The sequence below is a fragment of the Anabrus simplex genome, chromosome 7 (assembly GCF_040414725.1).
Source record: "Anabrus simplex isolate iqAnaSimp1 chromosome 7, ASM4041472v1, whole genome shotgun sequence".
Lineage (NCBI taxonomy): Eukaryota > Metazoa > Arthropoda > Insecta > Orthoptera > Tettigoniidae > Anabrus > Anabrus simplex.
This window is the reverse complement of record NC_090271.1, coordinates 226,660,566-226,673,043: the sequence shown is the minus strand read 5'-3', so window position 1 is coordinate 226,673,043 and position 12,478 is coordinate 226,660,566. Positions and strand designations below refer to the sequence as shown.

At 40.6% G+C, this 12,478-nt stretch overlaps 1 protein-coding gene across 2 annotated transcripts in view; it reads right to left on the bottom strand.

The window, feature by feature from the left end:
• IleRS (Isoleucyl-tRNA synthetase) overlaps window positions 1–12,478 on the bottom strand; it is a 270,753-nt gene that overhangs the window by 149,982 nt on the left and 108,293 nt on the right. For both annotated transcript variants that reach the window (XM_067150874.2, XM_067150873.2), the window contains exons 6-7: window positions 11,018–11,166; window positions 10,719–10,937 (exon numbers count right to left, since the gene is read on the bottom strand). In XM_067150874.2, the coding sequence (XP_067006975.2) occupies window positions 10,719–10,937; window positions 11,018–11,166 (368 nt within the window). The remainder of the gene's footprint in view (window positions 1–10,718; window positions 10,938–11,017; window positions 11,167–12,478) is intronic.

Below are 12,478 nucleotides of genomic sequence, written 5' to 3'. Positions count from 1 at the left end.
CATTCGCAGGTGATCGAGCATGCGCAAATAGGATATGGGAGCGGTCAGGTAGCGCTGTTGATGGGCATCCATTTGGGAATGTTGTTGCTGTGTGGCGTTGTAGTGAAGAGTGTCAATATCACCACTCTGAAGCATGTTTTCAAATGGTGATCAAAGTTCGTGGATTAAAATCGAGGTTGTTCATGGCAAAAACGCATCAGAATGTTATAGAAGATTACATGAAGCCTGTGGCGAGAATGCTTTACTGTATAGGATAATTGTACGATGGGTCAAGGCGGTTCGTACGGGTTGGAATGAGACTGCGGATTTGTACTGCCGTCCATTCCTCAAGATCAGATTGACATTGGGAGGTCCTGGAACATCCGAACATCCTCCATACTCACCAGACCTGTTTCAGAGGCCACCGATTTCCTTACGTGCCATGTGTACTCCACACAGCAGGGCATCCACAGCAAAGAAAGCCTTGCCAATGGTCTCCAATGGCTTCCCAACATTTGGCAAAAAGTGATAGACTTTGCAGAATGCAATGCAACTGTACTTGGTTAGTTCATTGTGTTCTATCAATATTGCCACTACTTTATTTACAGCCCTCGAATACAGATAAGAAGAGGAATAAGAGACTGGAATAATTTATAAAGGAAGAGTTCAATAAATTTCCAAGTTCTTTGTAAACATTTAAGAAAAGGCTAAGTAAACAACTGATAGGGAATCTGTCACCTGGGCATCAGCCCTAAATGCAGATCATTGACTGACTGACTGGACCAATTTCAAGGCTGAAAGATTCTGAAATATTCTGAATATTTAGCTTATTTAGACAGTGATACGATAGTCACAGTTGCTGATAGTGTATCTTCGTGAAGAAGATGAGATGGATGAATGTGACATTTGCAGTGAACTGTTATCCTTCATGAGTGAACTGCAGTATACAAATCATGCTGATATCCACTTATTCAGAATAAAGGGTTCTTTCTTTCAGGTTTAACAGTCAAGAAGTTGGACATTGAACTGATGATCATTATTATTCATAATTTAGAATTTAACTACTATATTACTTATAATAATATGTTTAAGGTATATATTATTTCTGAAATGCTCATAATTTTATGTACAGTATAAGCAAGATATTTTCCCCTCCAGATAGGTGTTCAATTGTTTGTGTTAATCTATATATACATAAAATAAAGAGTTTTGTCTGTAGATTGCACAGAATTTAAAAAGAATGGTATTTCTGATTCAGCCGTGTCCTCAGTAACTGGGAAATGCACTTTTAATTTTCCGTCATCTCTGTCTGACTGTACGCACGCACATCACAAGTAAAACGGCTGAGGAGAATGTAATGAAAATGAATTTTCTTTTTGCTTAATCCATATGAATGCCGAACCAGGAGAAAATGGGTGAACTGAATTTAATGAAAATCGGTATGTAAAGTCTGGGAATACTGTACTACAGTATAGTCTAGAACATAATTTTATTCACACTGGATGAGATGGTAGTTTAGGAGAAGGTGCCTAAATTTTTTTTTTTTTTAATATGTGTGTTATTGGTCCCATCAAAAAATGGTACATAACAAAAGTTATAGAGAATACAAATTCCGATAATTTATGTCTTATACAGTTTTACCACATGACTATGATAATAGAACTCATGAATTCAGACTTTTGTTGCTTAGTCCGTATCATCGCCAAGCACTGCTAACATGAAAATGTTTAATTGTATTAATTGGCCATGATTTTTGTCATGACTGTCTTAAGGTGTAAAACCACGTGGTCACCAGTCCATATCAACAAAGACAATTGTGAAGATGATTACAAAAAACAAGAAAAATCTTAAAGAAACAATAGTATTATTTTTAAAGTTGCTTAACATCACACCGACACAGATATGTATTATGGCGACGATGGGACAGGAAAGGTCTAGGAGTGGGAAGGAATCAGTCGTGGCCTTAATTAAGGTACAGCCCCAGCATTTGCCTGGCATGAAAATGGGAAACCACGGAAAACCATTTTCAGGGCTGCCGACAGTGGGGTTCGAACCCTCTATCCACCGAATACTGGATACTGGCCGCACTTAAGCGACTGCAGCTATCAAGCTCTGTAAGAAACGATCGCTTGAAGAATAAGAGAAGAGGGAGTCATGAAAGAAAGAAGGACTCCCTTTACATTAGATGGCCTAATATCACAGAGTCGGAAGAAAATTAAATGTGAAGGCCTACCATATCAAAAGCTCATCAAACTGATCAACAATATAACATTACATTGGCCATTGTTGCGATGTAGTTTGTCTCTTCTGCCGACACTCATCTCCGATAAATGGGATTACTGCTGCGCCCCAATTAAAACAGCATGCCTGAATATTGGCGGAAAGTAGTTGGGGAGTTAGATAACTTTGCACATGCTATATGATTGGCCCATCAACGACAGGTACTACAGCAATTATTTTATTTTATTTTATTTTATTTTATTTTATTTTATTTTATTTTATTTTATTGTATTGTATTGTATTTTATTTTATTTTATTTTATATTATATTATATTTTGGTAGCAAAATCATTTTTAAAAAGTCTGAGTTCGTTCAAGCAGGTACCTGTAGTGTTACGAGCTCAACTTCGCCTACCTTATGGCTGCTTCTCCGTCTTGATTTAGTGCACACTATATTGCGCTGCTCTATGAACCTTCTGCTTGCTATGCTGTCTCACCACTGCTTCATCTGCTACACCGCCACGCGCAATCTCCGTGACGTCACCTAGTTCTAGTGTGTTCTCGAGCTCGCTTCGCTCCGTGTATATATACTCGCCGCTTTCTCCTGTCCGGCGATCAGGTGTGACTTGGTGTTGTAATCGGCAGTGGGAGCTCAAGCCCTGCACCGGCTGGTCCGAGTGCATTTGGACTTTACTTGGTTCTCCGTTACGTGTTGGGTGAGCAGACTTTTACTGTAATTATTTACCATTCATTTTAATTTCGCCCTCTCATTCATCATATGGGCTTGAATAACGCTTCGATATTGAACTATCGTCCCTTCAGGACACAGCGAAATTTCACGGTGCCAAATTGTTGACTTTGACTTTATGATGGAAATATGAAGGAGGAAGCGTGCTGGGCTTCAAGTTTTGAACAGTTGTACTGGAACCTTTTCTCTTGTTTGGAGCGGACATCGTACCCTGGTCCATCCCCTTTCCCTGCTTGAATCTCTTTCCCGATTTTTCCTTCTTTTCGTCTACCTTTCGTACCTCTAGTAACATATTAATAAATTTGTAGCTTAGTGCTCTGCTAAATTTTTACACTTCATCTGGCGTGTGCCTTTCGATTATTCTGGTGTCTACTTGCTTTAAAAAGAAAAAAGGTGTGTCTTAGTTTTAGGGGAATAGCCTGTTCTTTTATCACGTGCCTTTGTGAGCACTGGAAAAATTCCTTTTAACTAATGTTAATTTTCTTGTTCCTGTTTCCATAATTCCTTGCTACTTTTGTGGCATTCGCGTGAACATTGGTATAAAATTTTATTCTGGTTTCGTGCTTGGCGCCCCCCCCCCCCCCCCCCCCCAAGCTCTATTGCGGTTTGGTGATTACCCCTTTAAGATACGTACAAAAAAAAAAAGGAGAGAAAACCTGTTGATAATTTGTACAATTTCCCACTTTAATGGTGTATCAAATGGTCGAAGTTCTCATTCTTATAATGTAAACGATTGTTATTTCTTGGAGTTGTTTTAATATGTGTGTTCATTTTTTGAAACCTGTGCTTGTGGGAGTTTTCTTGGGTGTTCTCCTTCCCCCCCCCTTTTCCACGTGTCCCTACCGCGATAGTTCCTCTGGGGAAAGGCCCCATAATTGAAATCACCACTTGATTTGGGATGTGATCACTGCTATCTGGTTATTCTAGACACGACATTTAAATATTGGTGTTACCTCACTTTACGCCCTTCCCTGCGCATTGCTCTGCTGAGTCCTCTTCCCCCCCGCACCGGCGAGTATTTCTTGAGTCCCTTTGCTTACTTTACGTCGAACTTGGTCGGTTTATGCTTAGTGATTGCTGCAAGCACTTGAAAGTACATATCTGTTTAAATGTGTCAACGCTCACCGTAACAAAATGGTAGCAGAGTACTTCCTATTTTGACTGCTTCATTCCTTTGTGTGCTTTCATTCATGGCTTGTTTTTCCGATAATTTCCCTTTAGGGGATGACTCTTCCGTACTATCTTCTCCGCTAACACCAAATTTATCATTACCTAACCCTCCTGTACCGAATTTAATTTCTTTTTCGTCTACCCCATCTTCTCCTTCCCTATATCCGTCTTCCTCAACCCATACACCTCATTTGCAATCCGATGATACTAAACCTTCCGTTTTACTACATCACATGGCCCCGTCGCCCCCTCCTTATTCTCAACCCCCAGTACCTACTACCCCCTCTGTTGATAATGCACTTAATGTACAAATCATTACGCAGTCGTTATTACAAGTTCCCCAATTATCCGCAACAGATCCCCGAAATCTTACCATTTGGCTGTTTTCAGTTCGTAAGTTCTTAAATATAAAAGTTGCCTCCTTTCCCCAATTAATTGGTCTCTTATCCACCAAAACTACGGGTTTTTTCTCCACCTTTTGGTTGGATAATATGTCGAATTTTTCAAATTGGTATGAATTGAGACATGTGATACACAATTATTTCTTGCCCCTAGAAGTCCGTTACAAACTAAGTACAGAGTTCATCAGACGCCACCAGCTACCCAATGAACCTGCGCACGACTATTTGGACTCTATCATCACTTACAGTGATGTTTTGAATGTTTCATATAATACTTCCGAACTGATATCTATTATTCAGTTTTATGCCGCTCCATCATTCCGCATGCTTTTTAATGTTCTTACCCCCCCCGTTTCCCTTTTTCAACTCTACAATCTTGCTCAACAACATATGATACATTCTCTAGGGGATCGTTCCTACTATGCTTCCGTCTCTCCCCCACCGATCCCTGCTCCTCCTTTACGTTCTTCTTTGTCTGCCGTACCTACCCTTAGTGTCCGTCCTCCTATAACCTGTTATCGTTGTAAATTACCGGGCCATATTGCCCGTCAATGTACTAATTTGCCTTCGGGAAACGCCTTCCACCCGCGTCCTTAGGCAGTAGGCGTTCACATAGGGAAAATCTGCCTCATTCCTCCCAGCTTACCTCCGTATCCCCATCTTCCCAATCCCTTCATAATTCTATTTCTCTCTCACCCCCGAGTTGTCATGTTATGCTCACAGTTAATAACCTTCCTTCTGTTGCGCTCCTAGATTCTGGGGCGACAGTGTCACTCATTAGTTCCCGATTTTATAGCGATTTACTTCACAATAATCCTCATCTGCAATATCTTCCATCTCCCCTTCGATGTCTTTCAGTCTCTAATCAACCCTTAAAAATTTTGGGTAGTATCTTGTTACATATTAAACTCCAGCACCTTTCTTGGCCTTTCACTTTTCAGATTGTGGAGGACTTGTCCTTCCCGGTTATCTTAGGTTATGATTTCTTTTCACATACTGGTCTTCTTCTTGACTCTGCCCAGTCCAAAGTTTCTTTTTCCTTTTCACACAAGTCTGTTCCGTTGATTAATATCTCTGATTTTCCCTCTCGTTCACATTCTCTACTTCCTGCTATTAACTCTATTCATTCTAACCAGGTTCAAGCTTTGCTCACTGAGTTCTCTGACGTTATTACCCCTAATTTGGGCACGGTTAAGAATTTTTTTGCACATATTGATCTAGTGGATTCTACCCCTGTCCGTTCTTCTCCCTATTTTCTTAGCCCTCCTCGGATGAACACTTTAAATCAATTGATTCAAACAATGCTTAAAGATAATACTATTATTCCATCATCTTCCGATTATGCTTCACCTGCCTTTGTGGTCGCCAAGCCTGATGGTTCTGCGAGATTTATTGTGGATTATAGGAAGCTTAATGAGAAAATCGTCTATGACGCCTATCCGATGCCTAAATTAAATTCGGCATTCCAACATTTTTCCGGTTCCAAATTTTTTTCAATTTTCGACCTCAATTCTGCTTACAATCAACTTCCCTTAGATGACCTCAGTTCTCGGTATACGGCATTCATTACTCCTACTGGGCTCTATCAATTTAAAAAAGTTCCCTTTGGCCTTAATCTTGGCTCCCAAATAATGCAGCGCTTTGTTGACTCCCTTTTTGCTGACATTAAGTATAAGTATCTTTTTCCTTTTGTTGATGATATCTTAGTTTTTTCTCCGGATTTTGACTCACATTTGTCTCATGTACGCGAAGTCCTTACTCGTCTTCGCAATGTCGGCCTCACCGTTAATCCTTCTAAAGTTTTGATCGCCCAAACTTCGATTAAATTTCTTGGCCACATATTGAGTTCTGATGGCATTGCTGTTGATCCTGATCGTGTCTCTGCCATTAATAAGATACCCCCTCCTACGAACTTGAAACATTTACGTTCCTTTTTGGGAATGGTTGGCTTCTATGCCAAATACATCCCTAATTTTTCATCTATTGCTGATCCATTGAATAAACTCAAAAGAAAAGGGGTCAAATTTCACTGGTCCCCTCAGCAACAAATGGCCTTTGATCTTCTTAAATCGAAACTATCTCATGCTCCCCTCTTACAAATTCCTGATTTTAATTTTACCTTTGAATTATCTACCGATGCCTCAGACATTGCCATTGGTGCTGTCCTTCAACAAACTATTAATGACCGTACGCTCCCCGTGGCCTACTTTAGTCGCCTGTTATCCCCTGCTGAACAAAAGTATTCTACTTACGAAAAGGAAGCCCTGGCTCTTATTCTCTCAATAGAACACTTTTCTGAATATCTCGACCATCGCGAGTTTATTGTCAGCACTGATAACCAGGCCCTTTCTTGGCTCTTACATAATGCCCCCAAAATTGGTCGTACTGGTCGTTGGTTACTCCGCCTGTCTCGTTTCAAGTTCTCTTTAAAATTCGTTTCCGGTTATAATAACTCTGTCGCCGATGCTCTTTCTCGTCTCTTTGATGACCATCAGCTTCAACCTTCCGAACTTGATTCCCTTCCTATTAACTCTGTTATTTCCGTCTCTTCCTTAACTAACTTTCCCCTCTCTTTTCAATCTTGCTTGCACCATCAACAGCATGACCCTTACTGTCAACAAATTTCCCAAGAAATTACATCTCCTGATTATTCTGGCCCTTTTCGGGTCCACCACCAACTCCTTCTTTTTAAACCTACTCCTAAGGCTACTCCTCGTCTGGTTCTTCCTTCCACTCTCCGGTCTATGGTATTTCAATATTTTCATGATTCGCCTATCGGCGGCCACTTTGGGAGAGCTAAGACCTACGCTCGCCTTGCCTCCCAATTTTTTTGGCCGCAGATGCGTAAAGACATTTTTTTGTGGGTTCGATCTTGCCCTTCTTGTCAGAAACATAAACCGTTAAATCACCTTCCTTACGGCTCCTATGCCGCTTCTCCCGCCACTTACTCGTCTGAAAAGTATTACATGGACATTGTTGGGCCTATTGTTAAATCCTCTAAGTCCAATTCATACATCTTTACTCTGTTAGATGGGTTTTCTAAATTTCTTATTGTTCGTCCTTTGAGAAATATCTCTTCACAAATTGTTATTAATCTTTTGTTCAATTACATTTTTCCTATCACTGGCCTCCCTAAAGTTCTCATTTCTGATAATGCTTCGATTTTCACCTCTAGACAGTTCTATAATTTTTGTTTTTCTCTTGGCATAAAAAAGGTTTGTACTTCCCCCTATCATCCTCAGGCAAATACCGTCGAACGCTACCACCGTAACCTTAAAACATTTCTATCTATTTTTCACTCCCATAACCAGAAATCATGGGATACCGAACTCCCTTCTTTTGTGCTCGCCCTCAACTCCACCATCAATTCTTCTACTGGTTGTACACCGGCTAAACTCTTTCTTGGCCGTGAGTTGAATACCCCCCTTGCCCTTACGTGGGATCTCCCCTCGCTTTTGGATACACCCTCCGATCGTCTTAATCACTCCCAATTGTATTCCGCTTATCAAAAGCTCCTTCAGGCCAGTAAAGTTCATAAAAATCTGTGTAATTCTCGTGCCTTACCTTCTAAATTTAAATTGTTTGATTTAGTTCTTCTTAAAAATCATCCATTTAGCTCTGCACCTCAGAATATTTCGGCTAAACTCTCCCCTCGTTGGCTGGGTCCCTTTCGTATTCTTTCTTTTCCCTCGCCCAATACTGTTCAGCTTCAGTCTGTGGAATCCCCTACTGATCTCCGAAAGGCTCATTTTTCTCGACTAAAGCCCTTCCATACCTAATCCCTACGTTCCCCTTTTTTTTCTGTGGGGCGGGAGAGGGGTATTGATCGGTTCTTTTATTCCTTTTGTATTTTCTTGGTTTTACGATATTAATTTGCTGTCCATTACTCTCCTTCCTTCATATTTCTTAATAATTTTTTTTTTTTTTTTTCCCTTCTCTCTGCTCACCCAGCTCTTCTCCCACTGCCGAAAATTTCATGCCTGATCCTCCCCCTCTTTTAACTAAGTTTTGTCTTGTTATCCCTTTGGGGTATATTATTGATAAATATTGGAAATTTTTTTTTACTGTCATATTGTTATGCAGAGCACTAGATAATTTGGTTTGATCATTTAAATCATCCTGTTTGTTTTCTTGCTCTCCCCTTTCCCCCCCGTCCTTTTCCCCCTTATTCTCCTCTTATTTTCTTTGGTGACTTATTCTCTTTATTTCTTCTTTCCTATGATGCTGCGTCTTCCTGTCTGGCCCTGAGACCGCGCTTCCTTCAGACTTCGTGGGACCTGGTGCTTCTACTGTCTTCATGTTTTCGTCGGTTCTGCCTTTTTGCCTGTCATCGTTTTCGCCGCAGTTGGATCTCCGCCACTCTTCATCTTCGTCCGTATCGCTTTGGACCACCGGTACTGCTTTCACCATCTTCTGCTCTCATTTGCCGTCTCGTCAACTTTGGACACCAATCCTTCGGATTTCTCCTGGTGGTGGGAGTATGTTACGAGCTCAACTTCGCCTACCTTATGGCTGCTTCTCCGTCTTGATTTAGTGCACACTATATTGCGCTGCTCTATGAACCTTCTGCTTGCTATGCTGTCTCACCACTGCTTCATCTGCTACACCGCCACGCGCAATCTCCGTGACGTCACCTAGTTCTAGTGTGTTCTCGAGCTCGCTTCGCTCCGTGTATATATACTCGCCGCTTTCTCCTGTCCGGCGATCAGGTGTGACTTGGTGTTGTAATCGGCAGTGGGAGCTCAAGCCCTGCACCGGCTGGTCCGAGTGCATTTGGACTTTACTTGGTTCTCCGTTACGTGTTGGGTGAGCAGACTTTTACTGTAATTATTTACCATTCATTTTAATTTCGCCCTCTCATTCATCATATGGGCTTGAATAACGCTTCGATATTGAACTATCGTCCCTTCAGGACACAGCGAAATTTCACGGTGCCAAATTGTTGACTTTGACTTTATGATGGAAATATGAAGGAGGAAGCGTGCTGGGCTTCAAGTTTTGAACAGTTGTACTGGAACCTTTTCTCTTGTTTGGAGCGGACATCGTACCCTGGTCCATCCCCTTTCCCTGCTTGAATCTCTTTCCCGATTTTTCCTTCTTTTCGTCTACCTTTCGTACCTCTAGTAACATATTAATAAATTTGTAGCTTGGTGCTCTGCTAAATTTTTACACTTCATCTGGCGTGTGCCTTTCGATTATTCTGGTGTCTACTTGCTTTAAAAAGAAAAAAGGTGTGTCTTAGTTTTAGGGGGATAGCCTGTTCTTTTATCACGTGCCTTTGTGAGCACTGGAAAAATTCCTTTTAACTAATGTTAATTTTCTTGTTCCTGTTTCCATAATTCCTTGCTACTTTTGTGGCATTCGCGTGAACATTGGTATAAAATTTTATTCTGGTTTCGTGCTTGGCGCCCCCCCCCCCCCCCCCCCAAGCTCTATTGTGGTTTGGTGATTACCCCTTTAAGATACGTACAAAAAAAAAAAAAAAAAGAGAGAAAACCTGTTGATAATTTGTACAATTTCCCACTTTAATGGTGTATCAAATGTTCGAAGTTCTCATTCTTATAATGTAAACAATTGTTATTTCTTGGAGTTGTTTTAATATGTGTGTTCATTTTTTGAAACCTGTGCTTGTGGGAGTTTTCTTGGGTGTTCTCCTTCCCCCCCCCCCTTTTCCACGTGTCCCTACCGCGATAGTTCCTCTGGGGAAAGGCCCCATAATTGAAATCACCACTTGATTTGTTTGGGATGTGATCACTGCTATCTGGTTATTCTAGACACGACATTTAAATATTGGTGTTACCTCACTTTACGCCCTTCCCTGCGCATTGCTCTGCTGAGTCCTCTTCCCCCCCGCACCGGCGAGTATTTCTTGAGTCCCTTTGCTTACTTTACGTCGAACTTGGTCGGTTTATGCTTAGTGATTGCTGCAAGCACTTGAAAGTACATATCTGTTTAAATGTGTCAACGCTCACCGTAACAGTAGATACTGTGGGCTGAGTTCAAGAGGCTTAAGGTGAGTGAAGTTTCGAGAATGAAGGGTAACGCTGAAATGAGAGAAGTATCAATGTTAGGTAACTCGAACAATTGAGGCCTAAACCACAGGAAACAAAATTAAGATAGTTCCAACAGAAATCCAGATGGATATCTGTAGTTAGGACCTATCAGAGAAACATGGATAGATTCGTGTAGGATTTTATTTACCTTGACATACTGACCAACAAAATCAGTAACTGGCAGAGTGAATCTCCCACTGGCATCAACTGGACAGATCATGTCCTGTTCTCGAGTTATAATGCCAGCAGCAAGACACACTCGATAATCATCCTCACCAAAGTAGGGAGACTGATGTACAATACCAGTACCAGATTCTTCCGTCACATAACCATCAGTAAGGACTTGGAATGCACCGTTGGCAGCCAACTGCAAAAAGAGAAGAAAAAAGTGGGAGTAATGCACAAGAAAAAAGAAGAAAGATAATATTCACTGACATGTGGCATTACCTCTTTATAATATGGAAAGATAGGATGATAGCGCTTTCCTTTCAACTGAATACCCTTGTATCTGTCTAGTACTTCATACTGATCCTCTGACTTGTATAAGATCACAAGACGAGCCTCCATCAGCACATACTTCTTTCCCGATGCTGTATCTGCACAAAAATTGTACATTTAGCTTCATCTCCAATGAGATCTCAACTAATATATACAAACATACATCGGGCATGTTTATCTCAGTTATGTCAAATTAAAGCGAAATCTCTGTACAACAATTATGGATAAAATGATAATCGCCTCTGTAACAATATATTTTGGTCTCTGCAATAATCCCACACATTCAATAATATTCTCGATAATGATAAATCTCTCTATTACAATAGCTTTATTAGACACCACTGACATGCTCTCCTCCCAGTACTATAATATGAACCATGAAAGTCAGGAAAATATCTCGCCATCATTCTAAGAGCACAACTCTCAAAGAACCACCGTTGTTTATGGCAGAAGCTCTGGCGTCCTGTAGAGCACTCACAGATTTTCTTTAAAGTTTTGGTAGAGTTCTGGAGAATCATTTGGTGATTATTGGTGCAGTAAGATCTTTGTGTGCTTCCCTGTCTGTAAAGAATATGAAAGAGACCGTCATACCTGATGTTTGCAGTAACGTTGAGCGGTGCTAACAACGATATAATGGTGTAATTTTTGTAGTTCTTTCCTAATGTGAAAAAGAAGTTTGATCAAACAGAACAAAAATGAGTTAACACCATAAATAACTGTTGCCAAGTGAACATGAGGCAACCTATTCTAGACATGATATGGGCTTATGCCATGTCAAGGAAACAAGGTGAAACTCTATGTTTTGCAGAGAACTTTGCTCCGCGTCTTCAGAAGAAAATCTCAGCTGTTCATAAGGAAGAGTTCTACAGTAATGAGGGTTTGAATTTAAGAATGCTTTACTGTTGGACTTGTAATACGCTCATTCATCACCAGGTGGCTCGCTGTATGCTGGCACAAAGCTCCAAGCGGGAGCTGACGAAAACATTAAGTTACAATTAAGATGTTCTACCACACTGTGTGTGCATGAGAAGTAACAGACAGAACATCAGATGAATCAGGGATGAATGCAGTATTGCCAACTTAGCAGATTTTCCGCTAAATTTGGCGGAATTAGAAGATTGTCGGCAGAGAAATATATCATTTAGCGGACAGCAGATTTTTTGGCGGAATTCTAGATTTATTATAGCGGATTATAGCAGATTTAGTGTTTTATGCATTTTATGTTTTTTTCTTAATTTGTATTCCAGTCTGTCTCCGAGCTATTCCGTATTTCTTGTCAGGAGCTAGCAGTCACCTGAGGAAAAAATGTTATTTGGATTTGATGTTATGAGATCATGGTATCATAGATTTGTAATAAGTGGGGAAAGGGTACTTATCATTTAGTTGACGAATGACGACAGATAATGAAAC